At 37.5% G+C, this 21,643-nt stretch overlaps 1 protein-coding gene across 1 annotated transcript in view; it reads right to left on the reverse strand.

Annotated features, from left to right (window-relative positions):
• dlgap1a (discs, large (Drosophila) homolog-associated protein 1a) overlaps positions 1 to 21,643 on the reverse strand; it is a 78,100-nt gene that overhangs the window by 4,064 nt on the left and 52,393 nt on the right. Inside the window, exons 6-10 of the mRNA XM_051874706.1 lie at positions 5,250 to 5,659; positions 5,024 to 5,103; positions 2,356 to 2,774; positions 1,527 to 1,618; positions 14 to 169 (exon numbers count right to left, since the gene is read on the reverse strand). Coding sequence (XP_051730666.1) covers positions 14 to 169; positions 1,527 to 1,618; positions 2,356 to 2,774; positions 5,024 to 5,103; positions 5,250 to 5,659 — 1,157 coding nt within the window. The remainder of the gene's footprint in view (positions 1 to 13; positions 170 to 1,526; positions 1,619 to 2,355; positions 2,775 to 5,023; positions 5,104 to 5,249; positions 5,660 to 21,643) is intronic.

Raw genomic sequence — 21,643 nt, forward strand, 5'->3', positions numbered from 1 at the left:
AAGTTTGTTGTACCTTTCTCTCGGGGGGGTCGAGGGGTCTCCAGTTGTTGGCTTTGAGCTGGTGAAGCTCATCAAACTTTAGGCTGATATTCTCGATGGAAAGTTGAAGCATGTCCCAGAACCCTGCAAGATCTTGAGCCACTGGCCGCGGGTGAGCATTTGGGTTCTGCTGAGTCAAGAGGTGTTATAGAAGTGGAAGAGGGAAAATTATATATTACTATTAGTTTTCTCTAAACTGTGCACGCCTAAAGGGTTAGTTTACCCAAAAATGAAAATTCTATCATTAATAATCATTAATTTCGCAAATTTTAATATGCTGACAGTGTAATGTTATTTACAGCCTCAAAAGATAAAGTGCTGTCAAGGATGACACCCAGACTGTTAACCTGAAGGGAAGGAGAGATCGTCGATAGTCAGTGTAAAACTTTCACAATTTTGCAGTTTTGATTTAGTTCCTACTGATAAAATTTTAGGTTTTTCACTATTAACCTTAAGGAAATTATATGTAAACCATGATTTATTTCAGATAAACAAAGCAAAAGAGAGGAAGGTGGTAATGTTGAATTAGGCTTTGAAGACATAGAGCTGGGTGTCATCAGCATAACAATGAAAGTTTATGCCAAATTTACAGAAAACTTGTCCTAAAGGCAATAGATAAATAATAAACAGAAGAGGGCCTAAAACTGAGCCCTGAGGCACACCACTAGTAATCTGAAATGTCTGTGATTTGAAACTTAATTTGAACGAACTGAGTCCGACAAATATGATCTAAACCAATCAAAAGGAATACCGGTGATTCCAATGCAAGTCAACCTCTCCAGTAAAATACTATGTGAAATGGTGTCAAAAGCTGTGCTTAAATCGAGAAGAATGAGTATTGATAAAAGTCCAGAATCCGCAGCTATTAACAAATCGTTTGTGACTTTATTAAGTCTCCATGCTAAGATATGGACGATAGGCAGACTGAAATTGCTCAAAGTTATTCTCCATTAGATGAGCATGTACCAAAACTTAACCAGATGTGCAGGAATAGGATCAGACTGAGTAGTATTTTGATTTTTGGACACATTTAGCTATTTCGTAGGGCGTAGGCAAATAGAAACTGAAAAAAGATGTTAAAGGAGGAGTCAACCTAGATAAGCATGTACTACATGCCCCATTGTGAGTCATGTTTTTATGAATAGTTTCGATTTTATCATTAAAACAAATTATAAAAGTATCACACAAGGTAGTAGAATGTGAGTGTAATGAAAAAACATCAGGTGGTCTCAAAATACTATTCATTGTAGAGAATAATAAATTTTTTAACAGAAGAGTCAAAAGAACAACATCTTTGAAATAGAAATCTTATGTTAACTCTATAAATGTGTTTAGTAACTTATGAACAATTTAATGAATCACTGCTGAATAAAAGTATTAATTTCTTTCCTCAAAAAAAACAAAACCTGACCACAAAATTTTGAAAGGTACTGTAAGTTTCTTTTGTCAAATAAATGTTTATTATTATCATTACTATTAGTACTCACCAGATTTTCCTCACAAAGCTCCCTGAACTGCTGAAACTTCTGGGACATGAGCAGCTGTGCACTTCCCACTGCACTGCGGATCTTCCCCAGGACTGAACGGCACACACACACAACAAACAAACAGATGAGCATCAAATACACGTTACACTAGAGCACTAAAAACAAGGAATTCTGCTCATTCTAAGACTTAACAGGCTTGAAAAAAGAGCTCTTTTATGATTAGTATAATTAGGAGAGACTAAAGTGTCTGGTGTGATGTCAGCAATTCTTAAAGCAATGCCTGATATTTCCGGCAAACAGTGTGAAAACCAGGATGTCCAGCAGGGGGCAGATGACTTCATGGCAGAAGGGGTGATCTCAATAAACAGTTGTTGCACTTTTGCATGTGGTTTCAGCAAAAAAATAAAACAATAATAATAAAAGTAAATAAATAAATAGTTACACTTTATTTTAAGGTGACATAGTTACATTGTACTTACTCAAATAAGTACAGAGTAATATTAATTAACTAACTAAATGTACTTGCTATAGAGTTACAGTTAGGGTTAGGTTTAAGGTTAGTTACTTGTAATAATGCATAATTTACTGTAATTACTATAGTAAGTACATGAAGTAACATGTAACTACTTCACCTTAAAATAAAGGGCTACTTAAAGTGTCATTGTCATTATTATTAGTGCAAACATGCCTACTGAGCACTTAAGCAATGCACAGAACACACAAAAGTAACCAGAATAATGTTTAATATTATATTTTACTTTCTTTAAAATGGTTGACCAACTATAAGATATTTATACGAGACTCCATTTTGGATAAATCAGTCACTCACTGTCATCCGGTAGCTTGTTTTCCTTCTCATCATGCTCCATCTGCCTGCACCAGCCCTCCATGCGCTCTGTCTCCGCCTGCAGCAGCTTGAGGAACCAGCGTCCGTCACGCTGGCACACTGAGCGGCCCACGACTTCCAGGGGATCTTCTGTTACGCTATCAATCCAGGGGTCAGGTGGAGGCAGGATGGAGGGATCAAACCCAACGTCCTCATAGTCGTCTGAGGTGCAGGCGTGGTAATGATTCCCTGAGCCCTGGATACTGACGGTGGAGGTGGCGGCATCACGCGAGTACTGCCGTGACAAGCAGCCCGAAGAGGGGAAATCTGTGACAGGAGAGTCAGCTGGTGTGTAGTCCGGAGTGTCCAGATCAGCCTGCACTGCTGCCGTCACGCTGTTAGAGCGAGTGAACCGCCGGTGACTGAGGCACAGAGGAAAGGAAGGAAGGAAGGAAGGAAGGTAGAGAAATATATATATATTTAAATAATATGAAATGATTAAATTAATTATTAATTGCATTAAGATTTTTTTTTAAACCATGAAACCAACATGAATACAAAGACCATGTTTCTTGAAATGTGACGTGTTTTTCTTTCCTTTTAAAAGTGTTTTTTTCATCGTGGCCTTACATGTCATTGACTTATGAGCAGTAGTCAAAGGCTCTGTCTCAAATCATGTGCTGCCTATGCCTATACATGAGCCACTGTCTATGTAGACACCATTTGTACCACATTAGTAACTGGTTTGAGATGCTCTTTGCAGGCACAAACATAATTAACAGCTATTTATTTAGGAGACAAATAGCACCACTCAAGTGATTTGCAAAAGAGACTGATGTAAAGCACACAACTAGTGATAATTTAATAAAAAGATGTAGCAAACATGAAAATTTGATAAAATAATGCATCTTTTAGAGCTGGTTTCCTGTCAACACTGTTCAGTAATGACATAATAAACATTTACACTCTCCTTCAGCTTTGTTCCACCATATTTAATTAAACTGTTTTGCTGAGCTTGTCACAATGAATTGTGGGACTGCCTTATCAAAAGAAACATGTAGTGGTACTTCAAATTTAGGCAAAAATTAGGTCTTTTAGGATGCTGCATAATCTGTTGTCTACAATTTACAACATCAGGAGCACGTCTATGGTGCCTAAAAATACTGTCTAGCTAGGCAGTTTTGAGAAGAGCCATGGTGTGCCAGCTTTAGCGCTCTGGGATAATCCTGTCCCTGCTCAATAAGTTTAATAAAGTGAAAGTGTCTCCCTAATACAGAGTTTCTTAATCCTTCATTTTAATGCACTCTCTCACCATATGCAGTGTGCCATTTAACAGCTGAAGGGGATAAACAATACTTTTCACAATATTCACTTCAAACCACAGCACTAATCTATAGACTGATGCAATTTGATAAAATACACATGGATCAGACATATTTTAGAACCAGTAAATTATCTGAGAGGAAATAGAGCATTGGAGGACACAAAAAGCAGGTGATTTTGCATAAAGGTATGTGGAATACTTTTGATCAATTTAATCAATCGCCCTACAATTTAATTACCCATGACTACAATGATATAGCCCAACATTAAAGATGATGTGATTTGGAAATATTTGATTTAAAAAATCCATGCTGATTTGAATATTGGGGGCATCCTCAATGTTTATGATGGTTTTTGTCCTGAATCACTGGATGCTAATCAAACATAAACAGCACTGAGCATATTGAAACAGATTAAGAGTATAGATATACTATAGTTCAAATGTTTGGGGTCAGCAAGATTTATTTTGAGAGAGACATTAGTACTTTTATTTATCAAGGATGCATAAAAATAATCAATTTAGTGTTTAGCCATTATAAATTCACTGTAAACCACGGCTTCACGGGGCTTATTGCATTTATAAAATGATTATTCCATATATACAAATACTAAAGCAAATATATGTAGCCTATATATCACTGCAACTTTCATGAAGTAAAATCACTAAAAGCCTTCCTTCTGCTGGAAAAAATAGTCCCTGACTGTGAACAGCAACAGAATGCGTCATCTCATGGAGATCAACTAAAAACAAACTAGGAAAAGTCAGATGGTGGCAAAGACTGTTTGAGTGAGTCAGTCAGTAGAGAAGACTTTTATTTTGAAAGGACTGATACAGTGTCAGTGCACGGGAAAACCCCTTAACTGTTAAGGAAAAGATATCGCAGTTGACATTCAAACAGATTTTTTTTTTAATATGGACATATTAAACTGAAGGAAAATGCTTCAGTGTAATACAAGCTTCAGTGAACAGTATCAATGAGAACAAACATATGTTTGCGTTGCTAAGGGTGGTTGCCAAGGGTGTTGCGCAGTGATTCATAAAACCGTTATATGAAGCGGTCATAGCCATGTTTTATCGTGAATAAAACACAGCTACTGACCAATCAGAATCAAGGACTGGAACTAACCATTTTATAATGCTTTATTGAGCAACAAATTTAATTTCTTTTAGGCCAAAGCTTTTTCAGTTCAGTATGTCTACCTTGGGTTGTTTCACCAAGTGTATAGTGTAAATGCAGAATTGGATATGAGTCACTTTTAAAAGATGATGTAATCTGGTCATCAAAAAAAATCAACAAATCGGAACTGGGCATCAAGACCTGCAGTATAAATGCGGCCATAGACTCACCCATGCTCTTCTTCAACCTGAATTCCCACTGACTGGAACTTGGACTGGTCCTCTAGTTCCTGGTCCTCAGGCCCATCCACCTATTTAAATGCATTACATAGTAAACCAGCCACCTCCACACTTGATGACTGAAGAATCATCTACTAAATGCTGTTCTAATAGCCAACAGGAATGATGAAACTATGAAAACAATGATGAAAACTATGCTGAATATTTTCTCACTCACCTGGATGCCAATGGAAAGGCACCTGCTCTTCCTGAGCACATCCCTGCGGACATCTTCCAGGGCTGGTATGGGTATGGGAACGGGAACAGGAACAGGCATGGGCAGCGGAGAGGACGGGGTAGTGCTGATGGTGATGGTGCTGTTGCTGACGTGCTGACTGACAGGGCCGTGGATCTGAGCGTTGGCCGCCTCGATGGCTGCCGTCAGCGCTTTCATGCTGTCAATGCTCTCGGTGGAATTGCTCAGGCCGGAGTGGAGGACGGGCTCACCTCGTGTACAAGGGCCGTCCATGTAAGCGTCCTGCGCAGACTCAGTGCTGCTCTGGGCCGTGATGGAGATGAAGGGCTTGGTGGAGGTGCGGGGAGGTACCGGTGGAGGAGTCTTCTTGTAGGTGGTGATACATGACGATACTGTAGACAGAAAAGTACACATTCATTTCGCAGATGCTTTATAACTTTGGCTGGTGTTGACAAACAAAAACAACTTATTTTTGTTTGTTTTTTGCACACAAAAAGTATTCTTGTCACTTCATAACATTAAGGTTGAACCACTGTAGTCACATGGATTATTTTAACTACCTTTCTAGGCCTTTAAAGTGGTAATAACGTTGCAGTCAATCAGAGGTTAGAAAGCTCTCGGATTTCATAAAAAAAAAAATCTTAATTTTGGTTCTGAAGATGAGGTCTTACGGGTGTGGAACAACATGAGGATGAGTAATTAATGACAGAATTTTAATTTTTGGATGAACTAACCCGTTAATGAGAGGTTTCCCGAGCCTGCGTAACTTGACACTCTGGCGTTTTGAGTGGTGAGTGGACTCTGACTAACTTAAACACCTCTGATTGGCCATTGTGTTCAAGAGATCAACAACTATGTCTGGCAACATTGCTCACCACTGCAAAAACATGTTGTAAATACACTGTGTTTCAAATTATTACGCAAGTGACATATCAGTAGGATTTCAGTACAATAAACATTCAGATTTTACTTTTTCAAAGCAAGTGTTTGTTTTATTTTCCATATCTTTTTAGATAACTGGTATCAATCTCAGACAGGTTTGTTGAGTAGTTTGCCTAGTCTACTTGGGTAAATGGAAACCCTACTTAAAGAGGTTGTTCCACATTATTAAGCAAGTCACAGTTCTCATGCAATATGGGGAAGAAGAAAGATCTTACTGAAGATGAAAAGCATGAAATGGTGCTAATGTTGTGCAAAAGGAATGAAAACAACTAATATTGTGTGAAAACTGAATGGAGATTATCGAACTATCATTAGATTTGTGAGTGATTTACAGCACAAGGGAACTCGGTCAGATAAAGGCTTATTAAGGAAAGTTTCTGTCAAAAAAAAAAAAATTGTATTAAAAGGACTATAAAAAGGCCAATGTTGAGCAGCAAACAGGTATTTAAAGCAGCTGGTGTCTCTGGAGTCTCAAGAAGCTCTCCATGCAGGCTGGCAGTTGTGCATAAAGTTGCATTTCAGCCACTCCTAACCAAAGCTCAAAGAGAAGCATTTACAGTGGGTGTAGAAATACATTTTCAAGCAGTTTTATTGCTGTGGTGTTTTTTGCAGCATGGGATAGTGTGTTGTCCTTAATGAAAATCTTTTTATTTCACAAGAAATCCTTCTTTTTACCATAGAAGAAAATGACCAGTTATGAACTCCACATATCTTGCAGAAGTCATTTTAATACCTTCAGAGACCCTAAAGGGACCTTCCATCTCACTTCCCAATATTCCAGCCCAAATCATCACCCGCCAGCTCCCTGCTGACGTCGCAGTCTTGTTGAAATGTGGTGGCCACTCACCAACCATCCAGAAATCCATCCATCTAGACCATCCATTGTAGTTCGGCATTAGTCGGTAAACAAATCTATTTAAAAATGAGTCTTCATGCATTTCTAAACCCACTGTAAATGTTTCTCTTTGTGAGCTTTTGGTTAGGAGTGGCTGAAATGCATCTTTACACACAACTGCCAGCCTGCATGGAGAGCTCCAGAGACACCAGCAGCTTCAAATACCTGTTTGCTGCTCAACACTGGCTTTTTTTTTTATAGCTGCCCTTTTAATACAATTAATTTTTTTGACAGAAACTTTCCTTAATAAGCCTTTATCTGACTGAGTTCTCGTGCTGTAAATCACACACAAATCTTATGATAGTTCGATAATCTCCATTCAGTTTTCACACAATATTAGTTGTTTTCATTCCTTTTGCACAACATTGAACCATTTCATGCTTTTCATCTTCAGTAAGATCTTTCTTCCTCCCCATATTGCATGAGAACTGTGACTTACTTAATAATGTGGAACAACCTCTGTAAGTAGGGTTTCCATTTACCCAAGTAGACCTGGCAAACTACTCAACGAACCTGTCTGAGATTGATACCAGTTATCTAAAAAGATATGGAAAATAAAACAAACAAACACTCTCTTTGAAAAAGTAAAATCTGAATGTTTATTGTACTGAAATCCTACTGATATGTCTCTTGCATAATAATTTGAAACACAGTGTAGATGCATTTGATGTTCACCAGAGCGCAAACACAAAATTCTCTGGAGCATTTGCCAAATCTGTTTCACCAATATATTACAGTATCAACTGAGGGTGCTCTTGGTTACGTTTGAGGGTGCTTAGCACCCTCTAGCACCCCCATAGAACTGGGCCTGATTCAAAATAGCTACAGCAAGATAATCTTATATCTAAACCAGAGAATCCTGACTGCTGATGTAACGAAAGAAAATCTTCTGAATGTAAAACCAGTGTCGTGGAGCTCTATGTAAATATCTTATATATTGTGAATGCATATCTTGCAGTAACTTGCCATTACTTGAATGAAAAGTCAATGCCGCCCACTTTTATGCTGGCGGTTTTTATGTTTCCTGCAACACACACAGCTAAGCACATTAAAGAGGCCATGAATGTTTTGCTGGAGTCATGGGGAATAATAGATAAGACTCAGAACAGACCACGCTTCCAACATGACTCTGTGAGCTAATCTTTTGCCTTTGCCACAACTTTAAATCTGGCAGTAAAATGTCCTTTCACAAACCATGGATTTGTATAAGATTTGTCTTGTAAACCATTTCAGGTCAAGCTCAGCTGCCACATAGATATGGTCTGCGATCCAGCAACAGATGGGACCCAAGATGGAACAGCAAATTCTGGATGTTTCCAATGTATAGCAGTGTAAGCTAACTAATCATCATTGAGCTCTGGGATAGACCCCTGCCATGTGGTCGTTACTGGTAAACCTGCAATATTCTGACTTACAGTCTCACAGATAAATAGAGATAAAGACAAATACAGTGATGATGACTTGACAGTAACAGCATAAAACAATTAGAAATAGAATTCAATAGAAGATAATAAATATATCCCTAAAACAATAATATATAACATATAAAATACAATTTAAAATAATACGTTTATATATTATTAGTTAATTATTAACATATTGGTGTAAAATATGCATGTTTATGATCTTTTCACAATATTAGGCTATATGACCAATAGGGGCCATCGTGGTAAATACTCACTGCATTAATTTTACTGTAATTTTATTTTTAATCCTTAAGCTTCTGATAGAGAGCATGATTAAATATTCGCTTATTAACATACTTATGGAAGAATCCTATTATATCAGTGGGCCATCTGTTGACATTGAAAGTGTTATCTTGAAGTGCTACTGCTTGACACAGTGCTGGTGGAGCACTGACTCATTTCCTCCAGCACTTCACTTCAAAGAGTGAAACACCCCTCACAACCCGGGTAAACATGAAATCCCTAAACGATGGCCGCATGAAGCTGCAGACAGAGGTGTGTGTTGCGAGATAAACAGCGAGAGAGTCTGTGTGAGCAAGGCATATATATTTTGTTTTCTTCAAAACAACCACAAGGGGGCAGGCTAAAGCGAGACAGAGACCAGCTGTTAATGTCCTGTCTGATTTCACTTCCTCTTTCTCCTACTCTTTGGTTTTTCTCTCTCTCCATATATTCAGTGACTTCTCTTTTTTAAAAAGCACAGCGCTGATTTGTTATATTTTGCCATTGTATCTATTAAATAATGTAAATTAAATTTGAACACCTCTGACTTAATCATGAGAGAGAAATGAATGAAGTATCAACGTGATGACACTTAATCTCAATATTAAATATTTTTTAAGCTATTAAATGGCCTGAAATGGCCAAATTTTTTTGCCACATAAGAAAACAAACAAAACAAAAACAACACATATAAAATCATAATTAAAAAGAATGGCCAAAAACTTTTGTCATAACGACTTACTCTGATATCAACAATGTCAATTTTGATTTTTTTTGTCATTTTATGTTACATTATGACATACTGACTTTGTCATAATTATGACTTCTTATCTTATAATTATGACTTCATATCACAATTTCAACTTTCTGTCATAATGACTCTCATAATTGACTTTTTATACCATATGTCTGATTATGTCCTAATTATTTATTTACCAAAGATTATTAGATTTACCAAAGCATGATTTTTTTTTTATGTAGCAGATTTTTTGTCTATATATACTTAACAAGTTTGTTAACAACATGAATGAATTCATTACTTCAATGAGCTCATTGTTTCTGCCTTAAATTAATACATTGTTTAAATTAATACATTGTTAGCTAACTGCGTGATTTGTAGTATATGTACATTTCTGAAATACATTACTTGGACACAGTCACCTCTGATAACAGATCACTCTAAATTGTAATGTAGACACACGCATTTTCAGTAAAGCTGCTTTAAAAACGATATGTATTGTGAAAAGCACTTTACAAATAAATGTGAATTGAAAACAGGCTTTAATAAGTTCCCCTCTTGAATTACCTTTTAAATCTAAAGATAAAACGGTGTTGTTCACAGGAAGTCTTATCGCATTTTCTCTGCCAAGGTGCCCATTCTTGTTTGCTTCTTTAACAACCAGTTACACGAAGAAAGTCACGGCATGTGTTTGAATAGCAGAATCCATCTCCCCAAACAACAGAGTATCAAAGAGTGCAAGTACACACAATTGCTTCAACTGACTTAATCTCGGTCTCTCACACCTTCATTTACTCACATACATACATCTCCCTCCATTCACAGTGAGGTTCACACACGACTCTGCAGCCAAAACAAATGTTTTGTTTCAGCTCAGGAAGTCTAGTTAGTAAGTTCAGGACAAACTTCTGCTCTTGAGCTGCAGTGTGTGTTGCTGAGATAACAGCCTGCAGATCAGATGCTGCTCCAGCTCTAGAGATTTCTGTCATAGAGGCATCCTCTCCTCTAATTTCACCCCCTCCCTCTCTAATCAACTCTCTTTTCATGGTCCACCTGGGTTTGTAGTGATACAGGGGATCAGTAAAGCTGCATTGTTGTAAAGCGTGATTGTTTTTGTATAATTACCAGCGAGACTGCTGCTGATTGTGTCATTATCTTTGGCGTTTGTTGTTATAACAAAACAGATGTTCACAGGAGTGTTTGACAACTACTTTCAAAAGCGTCCTAATAGATGACACTACAATAACTAGGAAAGACAGACTGTTAATATACTGTAGGAATGGTCATATGGTTACTCACATACGGTAATTAGTGGACAGAATAGCATTTAGCATGAAACTGGCTGGAGGTTACAGGAGCAGCTCGGATAATGATACCTATAATACCTGCAGAAAGCAGAAAACATCTCAAAGGCAGAATAAGGATCCCTCAGAAGTATGCAAACTGCTCAATGCTATCTTCGCTCATAAGCACACATTATCTTGAGCCAATCACTTGAGTTATAAATATCATGTGACTCTGAAGCCACAAGAACATGACATCTCAGCCCCAAGCCCTTTGTAGTGACTATCTTGCTAGTGCTTGAGTTGTGACGTAAAAAGCAAAAGCTGGGGAGAAATGTCAGTCACTGGCTAAACATCTGTATTTTTTTTTTTGCCATCAACATACAGTATAAACAGATCTTATTAAACAAACACTATGGTTTAAATGTTTAGGGTTGTTAGATTTTTTAATGTTTTGGAAAAAAGTCTCATGCTAATCAAGGATGCATTTATATTTAATATTTTTGCGGAAAGCAGATAAATTGTTTTTAGGATTCTTTGATGAATAGAACGTTCAAAAGAACAGCATTTATTTGAAATAGAAATCTTTTGTTTAAATTATGTTACAAATGTATTTACTGTACTTTTGATCAAATTAATGCATCCAATCTGAAACTTTTGGTAGTGTATATAATTTTATAAATATTTTTACTTATATGTTGCTGGCAAAATACAAAGGTACACTGAAAAGTTATCAATAAAGAATGCTTTTCAGAAGCATAATGGTGTAGTCATGGAATTTTCCAGCAGGGGCCAATAGGCCAATGCTAATCAGCCAAATCTTTGCCCCTTGATTTTAACATATCACTTTGTATTTTCAGAAAGTGTCATTTTCAGGTATTAATTATTGTCCATATCACTGCAGTATCACATAGACAGCAACTTCATGAAGGAACCTCTTAATTTTTCCCTGGTAGCAATGAACCAACCAGAGGCATTCGTAATACAGACATGTTCACAAGTCCCTAAAGGCCAAGTCAATTCTCAAGTCTTTGAGGTCCAAGTCAAGTCTCAAGTCTTTGAGGTCCAAGTCAAGTCTCAAGTCTTTGAGGTCCAAGTCAAGTCTCAAGTCTTTGAGGTCCAAGTCAAGTCTCAAGTCTTTGAGGTCCAAGTCCAAGTCAAGTCTCAAGTCTTTGAGGTCCAAGTCAAGTAGCAATGAACCAACCAGAGGCATTCGTAATACAGACATGTTCACAAGTCCCTAAAGGCCAAGTCAAGTCTCAAGTCTCTGAGGTCCAAGTCAAGTCTCAAGTCTTTGAGGTCCAAGTCAAGACTCAAGTCTTTGAGGTCCAAGTCAAGACTCAAGTCTTTGGCTCCAAGTCAAGTCTCAAGTTCTACTTTTAGCAATAGTATTTTCAGCTAGTTATTGTAATTAACAGTGTTTTGAAATATCAAAACTGATTTCCACTTCAAAAATGTCCAATAAAGCACACAAGTATTACTTAAATCATTAAGTATTACTTAAATCATTCATTTAATTTATATTTACAATAAAAAACTATTACTTTCAAACTATATAGTAACATTATACCATTTGGAATATATACATTATATAACAGCACTTTTCCAATGGGCAATGAATATGTGTGTCTTCAGTGTTTCTTGCAGCACATATTGATAGGTAATGAATGAATAAAGCATGAATCATAAAATGCTGTGTTTCATGCTGTCATGTGAGGTAGTAAAGAACATAATCATGCCATACCAAAATGACTTGTGTTTTTCACGAGTCTCTGTCTTCAAGTCCAAGTCAAGTCTCGAGTCAGTTGTTCACAAGACAAGTTGCAAGTCATTTATTTTTTTAAAACTTAAGTGTGATTCAAGTCCAAGTCGCAGACTCAAGTTTCCATCTCCGGTAATTAAATAAATGATCAGTAACAATAAAAAAATAAACTTGTACAAAATTACCATTTTTATACCCAGATTGCAGGGACATACATTATGACTCAGACACCAATCCAACATGAGCCATCAAGTGCCCCCTTGAGGAAGACGCAGGAAACCTGCTCCAACATCCTATATTTGCCTTACTAATTCCTCCACTTCTCATCTATACTAATGGAAAGTGTCAGCTAAATGACTAAAATGTAAATGTAAAGCGAAGAGATGGGCTGAGCTAGCACTCCTGCTGATGTGCAGTGTAAACACACCCACACATACAGGCACTGCTCAAGTCAGTGTCTCCTCTGGCCTGCCAGCCAGAACGCTTAAAGACTTCATTCCTTACAAGGTTTTGTATAACAGACATCATATAGAGCCTGTTAGGAAAACCTTCAAAATGTGAGACTCAATCAACTCTGGATTTACTGTAACTGTTCCAAAAGAAGAGGAACAGATGTTTCTGATAAAACTCTTTATGTGATGGTGTCGGAACACACAAATATCTGATACTTAACAGCAATAAAGCCTTAATGATAGCAACAGCTTATTATTATTTTAATATATTTTAACAGTTTTAATTACTGCTGTTAGTTGGAGTAAATACACACTTGCACAAAAACGTGTAATGCTTTTAGCTTCCCGAAAGAGCATATGATGACATATTTGCTTACTAAATATGAGATATACATCATGTTAACATTATGCTAGCAGATTTCAGCCTCAGTAGGATTACTGTTATTGTTACACTCATTAAAATATCACACATAGTTTCCTCTTATGTGCAGATTTGGTCATTTAGACTAGTGCATATCACTGTGTGCGAAAGATGATAAAATGTGTTTAAGCATTTAAACCTTGACCTCCTGTCACTGACAGCATTTGTATTGTGTCTGCCGCTCTCTGACCCTGAGCTCAGAGGACAAGGTGAATGATACGGTCGCAGAAAAATCAATTTGAGCCCGCCGACTCATCTCTCCTACAATGGCAGGCCGCTCTCTCCACGTTCATGTTCTTAAACACCCTGACAGGGTTGTTTCACATGACGAACTGACAGAATTAACCCACCTCCATTTCCTCAGGCGAATGGTCTTTCAGCCATACAGAAACATCATAATGAATTATACTCTACATCCATAATCGCAAGTATTCGCATGCATATTGAGTGCCCTTAACATCCCCTAATGTGGGATCTTTTTCAAGGACAGAGTCGTATACGCTTGGCTAATCAGCATAATCCTGACTGATTTTTAAGACCACAAAAAGAAGCAATCCGGCCTGGACAGGAATCTTTGGGTTTCATTCCGATATCTAAAGCTGCCAAAGTGTTTAATGCGGTCTAATTCTTCCCAAATGAGACCTGAGAGGAAAAAGAGAGAGCTCAAGAGGGAAAAGAGAGTGCTTGCTGTCGTTTTGCCCCATGAGAGGCAATTAACACAAGCCGTCTGGCTAAAAAAATACACAGGCGGCCATATGAGAAGAAAGGTCAAGTGCCAGCCAAACTATGGGTCCCAGGGCAAAACTTTGTCCGACAACCACTCACACACTATTCTGGTGGCTTTTTTGCCTTGTGTTTAATATAGTAAAATGACATACAAACAGTAACAGTGACAGGTTTTATGTAACGACTGCAGCAACAGTCTCCAGCTGGACTCTATAGAGAAGATATTAGGTTTATGAGGATGATCTGCAGATTTTCACAGTCTGGGGGTAAAAGGTTGAACAAAATGCAATGAGTTGACTTCTACTACACAATACACTGCTGATAATCTTATGATGAACACTGTGTGCAGACTAAAATAAAAGCTAAAAGAAATATACATGCAATGGATAATGTAATGTATGTTAGGCATGCTGGTCACTGATGTCACACCATATATAATTTCAGTCAAAGCTATTCCATGGCCTAAAGACTTGAAATATAGCACATATAGTCTTCCTTTGAGGCATTTTATTGCCCTTTTTTCATATAATATAATCATATCACAAAATGACTCCAATACAAGTTACCAATTCCAATACCACTTGAGTAAAAGTCTTAGAGTATCTGATTGTAACAGTACTTAAATATTTTGCTCATACTGAATGTAGGCACTAGCCCTCAACTCCTAAAAGACATGCCAGTGAAAAACAAGAAACAGTTGATCTGTGAGGACAGCAATCACGTGTTTATTTTCTAAAATCTAAATATAACTGATCACATCAATATTGCCGAAAAAAAAAAAAAAAAAAAAAAAATCAAGGTTGGCACAGCAGACACACTGAAGTCTTAGTCAAGTCTCAAGTGCTCAAAAAGGGCATAAGTAAACCAATATCCTTCAAAAAAGGTCTCTTCAATATAACGGAAAAATAAAATAATGACAAGTCAAAATGGACGTTGTTCTCATCTCATATATAAAACACCTGTGATTCAGCAACTACAAGCAAATGCACTCACATTCGCATAAAGTAAGGGCGAGTAAGTAAGGGCAAGACCTTCATTGAAAAAAGACTCATATTACTTATGAATGGGAGTAAGTACAATGCACAATATGGCAGAAAAAGTCCTGCCTCTTAATTAAATAAAGCCAATCGCTGATTAATAAAGTCATTGCATCACTTCAGCTGCAGTTAGAAGCTCCGGTTGCTATAGAAACTGTCAGTCTTCTGAGACATGCGCTTATGAATGCACATGTGCATTGGTTGGTCTAGCCTGAAAAATAAGCTACTGGAGCGTAAAAACCAACATTTATGGGAGATTTTCAAGTTCATGTCAGATTTTAGTTCAGATTTTAGATGCCCTGGAGGCGTTGCAAATATGGCCGTCGAGTAATCAGACTTTCCTTGAAAGGGACTTTGGTAAGGGCAAAAACGCACAACATTTAGTACCTTCAATGCTCTATAGATGGCGATATCGCTTCTTTTGTAGCAGAAATAAACTGCTGCAGAAAAAGTTGCCATGCAAAATGTAATGAGTGACTGCATTACTCATTACAAATGTATTGAAGTAAAGAGTACATATACTTTTTCAACAATGTAGTCAAGCAGAAAGTAAAAGTTGCTATGATCCTCAGTCAAAGTACAAAGTAGCCAAAAATATACTTAAGTAGAGTAACTAATTACAGTGGTGGTCAGAATTATTGGCACCCTTGGTAAATATGATCAAAGATGACTGTAAAAATAAATCTGCATTGTTTATCCTTTTGATCTTTAATTCATAAAAATAGCAAAAATCTAACCTTTCACATCGTGAAATAAATGTTTTTCTCCAAAACACATTGGCCACAATTACTGGCACCCCTAGAATTTGTTATGAGTAAAATATCTCTGAAGTATATTCCCATTCATATTTACTTTTTTTTTTAGCACACCAGGGTGATCATGAACATGAAATTGTCCAGCCATGACTTCCTGTTCCACAGGAGTATAAACATGAGGAAACACAAAGGCCAAATTCCCTTAGTCATTCATCACAATGGGTAAAACCAAAGAATATAGTTCTGATGTGCAGCAAAAGATTGTTGAGCTTCACAAAATACAAAATGGCTCTAAGAAAATAGCTAAAGCATTTAAAATCCCCATTTCCACTATCAGGGCAATAATTAACAAGTTCCAATCAACTAAAGATGTCACAAATCTGCCTGGAAGAGGATGTGTGTCTAAATCGTCCTAATACACGGTGAGGAGGAAAGGTTGAGTGGCCAAAGACTCTCCAAGGATCACAGCTGGAGAATTGCAGAGATTAGTTGAGACTTGAGTCTCAGAAAACCTAAAAAATAAAATTGTCAAACAGCACCTACATCCCCACAAGTTGTTTGGGAGGGTTTGAAGAAAAATCAAACGGGACCGGCTTCTATGGTCAGATGCAACTAAAAAAAAAGAGCTTTTTGGTAGCAAACCCACCAGATGGGTTTGGTGCACACATGGATAAAAAGTACCCCATGCCCACAGTTAAATATACTGCTGGATCTAATGTTGTGGGCCTATTTTTCTGCTGGAGGTCCTGGACATCTTGTTCAGATACATGGTATCATGGATTCTATCAAATACCAACAGATAAAAAAAATAATCAAAACCTGACTGCTTCTGCTAGAAATCCAATAATGGGCCATGGTTGGATCTTCCATCAGGACAATGATCCAAAGCAAACATCAAAACCAACACAAAAATGTGTTACTGAGCCCAAAATGAAGCTTCTGCCATGGCCATCCCAGTCCCCTGACCTGAACCCTAAAGAAAATGAGTGGAGTGAACTGAAGAGAAGAAGCACCAACACGGAGCTGGGAATCAGAAGGATCTGTAGAGATTCTGCATGAAGGAATGGTCTCTGATCTCTTGTCAGGTGTTCTCCAAACTCATCAGGCATTATAGGTGAAGACTCAGAACTGTTATTTTGGCAAAAGGAGGTTGCAAAAAGTATTGAATAAAAGGGTGCCAATAATTGTGGCCAATGTGTTTTTGAGAAAAACATTTATTTCATAATGTGATTTTCCCCCCACTTTCAATTAATTTCCTTCAATGAAAGGTTATATTTTTTGCTAATTTTATGAATTAAAGATCAAAAGGATAAACAATGCAGATTTATTTTTACAGTCATCTTTGATCATATTTACCAAGGGTGCCAATAATTCTGACCACCACTGTACATTTACTCAAATACCTTTACCACTGCAAATAGATTAAGAAGCAAACTAGAGAAGAGGGAACAAACAACCACTAATATAATATATATTATATCATATATTCAATATTCCATACTTAAAAACTGAAATAAATAGCATAGCACTCAATACACAATACACAATTTACAGTTTAAAGTTGCTTACTAGACCTAATCTGGTAAGCAAAGCTACTGCTAAACAAGAAACCGCATGATTGAGCAAGTGTCACATTAAAATAAACTCAGGTGAAGCCTAATCAGACACACTGTCCACTCCTGTGTCTGGCACACTGCCCTGAAAATGATCTTCACTGCGAATGTGTGTATGAATATGCAAAGGTATTTGTACTCTAAATCCTCACTCAATCACTTCGTCAGCAATAAAATAAAATATCTCCTAAGTAATAACAAAAGAACGAAGGAAAGGAATGGAGAATAATTTCCTCAACCAAGGCAGATAACAAGAAGCTGACAAAGCCATCCAAGCAGCGACTCTCCAGTCTGAAAATGTGGAATAATGTGGCAGAGCGTCGTCACAGCTTCCACTGATAAATGCTCGCTTCCCACTGCTGCACTTGTGAAAGTGTTTAAGTGTGTGTGTGTGTTTGTGTGTGTATATATGAGTCAGGCATCAACTAAGAGTGACTGTGACAGGCCTTCTTCTCCAGCAGCAGTATTATCCCATCCATATCTCAGCCTCGAGCTCAGCCCGCACCAGTATTACATGCACGTCATGTACAATCACACTTCACCCCTCACACATACACACATATCCCCACAGACACTTTGCTGGATTCCATGCTCAACACTACCAGAGAATGGGGAGTTTCGGAATAACAGGCATACTGTATCATCAGCAATTCTTCCTCTGATTTCTGTTCTTGCTGAGAAAAATTGGGCAGATCCCTTTGGCACCTGAACAGAAACACCCAATCTACCTGAATACTGTGTCTTTATAAATAAATTCCATTAAACAAAATGCCTATTCAAAACACTTCAATTCTTAATTTTTTTAGCTATGTAATACGGTAAAGATAAACTATTTATCACATTTTGGCAAAACCATGATAGGCTAAAATAATAATCAGCTTAACAGTATCAGAATAATAATTATAAACTTGTTTTGTCGAGATTATGCCAACATCACAACAAAAATCATGACAAAGGCCCTTGTTTAAACTTGGTATCACAATGCGTTTTTTTAATCGATCCAATCACAAGCGGACAGGTGTAAACGGGATCTAAACCGTTTTGAGCTTGTCCACTTTTGATCACTTCCAGTGGTAGTGGAAAACGCATTCAGCTGGACTGCTTTCATTGTGTAGATGCTCATGTGGTCGAATGCATTTGAACAGCCACAAAACACTGCCTAAGTGCCGCCCAACTGACCTAACAGAAAGCGTGCCAAAACAATCGATTCAAACTTCACTGCGTTGTACCAAAACACAGATTACGACTGAAATCACTAACTACTTTTATCCTTTTACATTAATTTCCTTTCCCGCTTGCTCGTAAGCAGCGTAACATGGCTTTAATTAGGGGTGCAACAGATCACAAAACTTAGGGTTCGAATCATATTATGGTTTTTATATTACGGATCGGATCAATTACACTTTAAGTACTTATTCAATACCACAGCAAAAACTATAGCCTAACTAATAAAGTTCAAACATTATTAAAGCAAGTGAACAGTCAGTAATAAATAAGAACACATACGCAAATTACAAGCATAAATAAATACAACAGAACAAAGTTATAAATAAAGTCTAATAGTAGTATTCAGGTTCAGAAAAGTAATAATTAATTGTAAAATAACACTGCATAGTGTTCACTGTATAAATTAAATAATTAAATAAATAAATATATATTATTATTTATAAATAAAGTACTGTATATAATTAAAGTTTGATTAACATTAATGACAGACAGCAGCAGGTATTTATAGGCTGCTGTCACTTTAAGACCTAATTTTACGGATTCCAACATGATGACACTCATCTGATTTCTTTATGAACTGTTTATGTTCACAAGACATAACCTAATGTGTTTATGAGAATACATGCTGAGAAGGGTATTTTGAGATAATTTAGTGTATGTGTTTTCACACGCTGTCTAAAACGTGGCTCTCCGTGTGCGCTCTTTGAGTGCGAGTACCGAATTAAGTTCTCTTTCGCCTCATCTTGCACCTGAATGGTTTAAAATCACTTGAATGTTTAAATGGGCAAGACTTGCAAATGATAAATTTTCACTCTATGATCAGTGAATCACATGCGTGCCGAACCGTGGGGCCTGGTCCGTACATGTCACGGATCAACTATGATCCGTTACACCCCTAGCTTAAATCGTATTCATAATCCCATGAAAGTGATATAGAGTGTAGCCAAATAAGAGGGGAGGGTCTTGATGAAATATGAACACAAATGGTCACAAAAGATGCATTAAAATTCATGTTAAAACCTGGTGGAAATGGTAATGCTTCACGGCTGACAAAATAAATAAATAAATAATGCATGGCCTTCCAATCCATCCAATTAAAAAAAAAAACAAAATGGGTAAAATAACAAGAAATAAAGTCACACAATAGAATATAGTCACAATAGTAAGATAAAAAGGCACAATTATGAGAAATAATGTCACAATTGTAAGACAAAGTCACATTTTGAGATATTAAATGAAACAAAGTCACAAATAGGAGAAAAAAAAAAAAATCAAAATTAGAGGAAACAAAGTTGTAATTGTGAAATATTAAGTCAAATTTATTAGCAATAAATATTTTATTCTTAAATTAATTAATAAATATTAATAATTAACTTTTACAAACACTTGGTTGGTGCTTCTATGAACTGAACTGTTCCAGTATTCAGTCCTTATCTTGTGAAATACCTAACGCTGCATATTTCCGCAGCTAAGTTTTCCCCACAGCTTCAGTTCCATACTAAAAATCAATGGGCATGCGGATGGACTACAGATGAAACACTGCCTATACATTTAGTTCTGATTTAAGACATCCAGCTATTTTCCACGCATTTCAAGTATGAATTTCTTTTTCTCTCTACACTGGACCTGTGAGGCTGCACACTCGTGTAGCTTAAGGGGAACATTGATCATCAGTTCCAGCAACGGCAGCTGTGGTATTTTCCTGGCGTACACAGACTGAGGACAGCTCTAAAATAGCCTCCATCCTTTGACTATGAGTCTAAATGATAGCTGATGCTGGGCCAGGAACTCAGTTTAGAGACAGTGGGAGGATTTTGCAGTTGAAGCCTGAGGGACGTCACAGCTAAAGCGTCATCGGAGTGGTCTGTGCAGTCAGCCTTAAAAAACGGCACAACTTTGTGCAAACAAATGCTCGACATTGTAACAACTCACCTGTCAACATCTAACCCCTGGCTGCTTCTCTAAACTTCCTGCCTTTTACTTCACCACCTCTCTTGGTCGGAATCCTCTGCTCGCGCTGTAAAGCTCAGGCTCATGTTAAGATTTGCAAATGCTGAAAATAAGCAAACACTGTTGTCTAAACACACACACGCTCCAAGGTTTAATGTTTTAACCTTACTGATGCAAAGCGAAGAGTTTGTATCATCTAACTGAATCTGTCTCCCGACAGAGGATTTAAAGGCTGCCCATTCATGCACGAGAGTGGAATGCCTTTTATTAAAGTAATAGTGGGGAATGGACGACATAAATGGAAGAAATTGCCCATCACGTTCATTCATGACTCGCTTAACGTCTGAGCGTGTTCCCGAGAACAAGACAAATTATGCTTTCAGACTCATTGTCTGCTCCCTGTGGTGAGGATGAAGTATTGCACGCTAATGGTTTGTCAATTAGTTATACTAAAAGACAAATACAGAGCAAAACCAAGCCATTAACACTTTATCAAAAGCTTCATGTTATTATGATAAAATAAACATGAATAACAGCTTTAGTAGAACATTTGGAACATAAACAAAGTGTAAAATCCTAAACTTCGCTACACTCCACTTCAAAGACTTTGCGCACTACCCCAAAGGCAGCATTGCAGCGTGTGATAAGGGCCTGCTGCGTACCAGGCAGATGGTGCCGCTCTGTTCGTCTGAACACACAGTGGTGTTCTGAAGGGGATGAAGGGAAGGTAGGTGCCCTCTCAATGTCAACCCTGACAGCTCCCTCAATTAGCCATCTCATAATTCGTCTGGCCGGGTCTCCATGGCGAGGACATCTGGAAGGGTCCACACTGGATGGGGATGACTGGACACAGAGCTGTATCTACAGTCCAGTGGTACAGCATCAT

This window comes from Ctenopharyngodon idella, chromosome 2 (assembly GCF_019924925.1).
Source record: "Ctenopharyngodon idella isolate HZGC_01 chromosome 2, HZGC01, whole genome shotgun sequence".
Taxonomy (NCBI): Eukaryota; Metazoa; Chordata; class Actinopteri; order Cypriniformes; family Xenocyprididae; genus Ctenopharyngodon; species Ctenopharyngodon idella.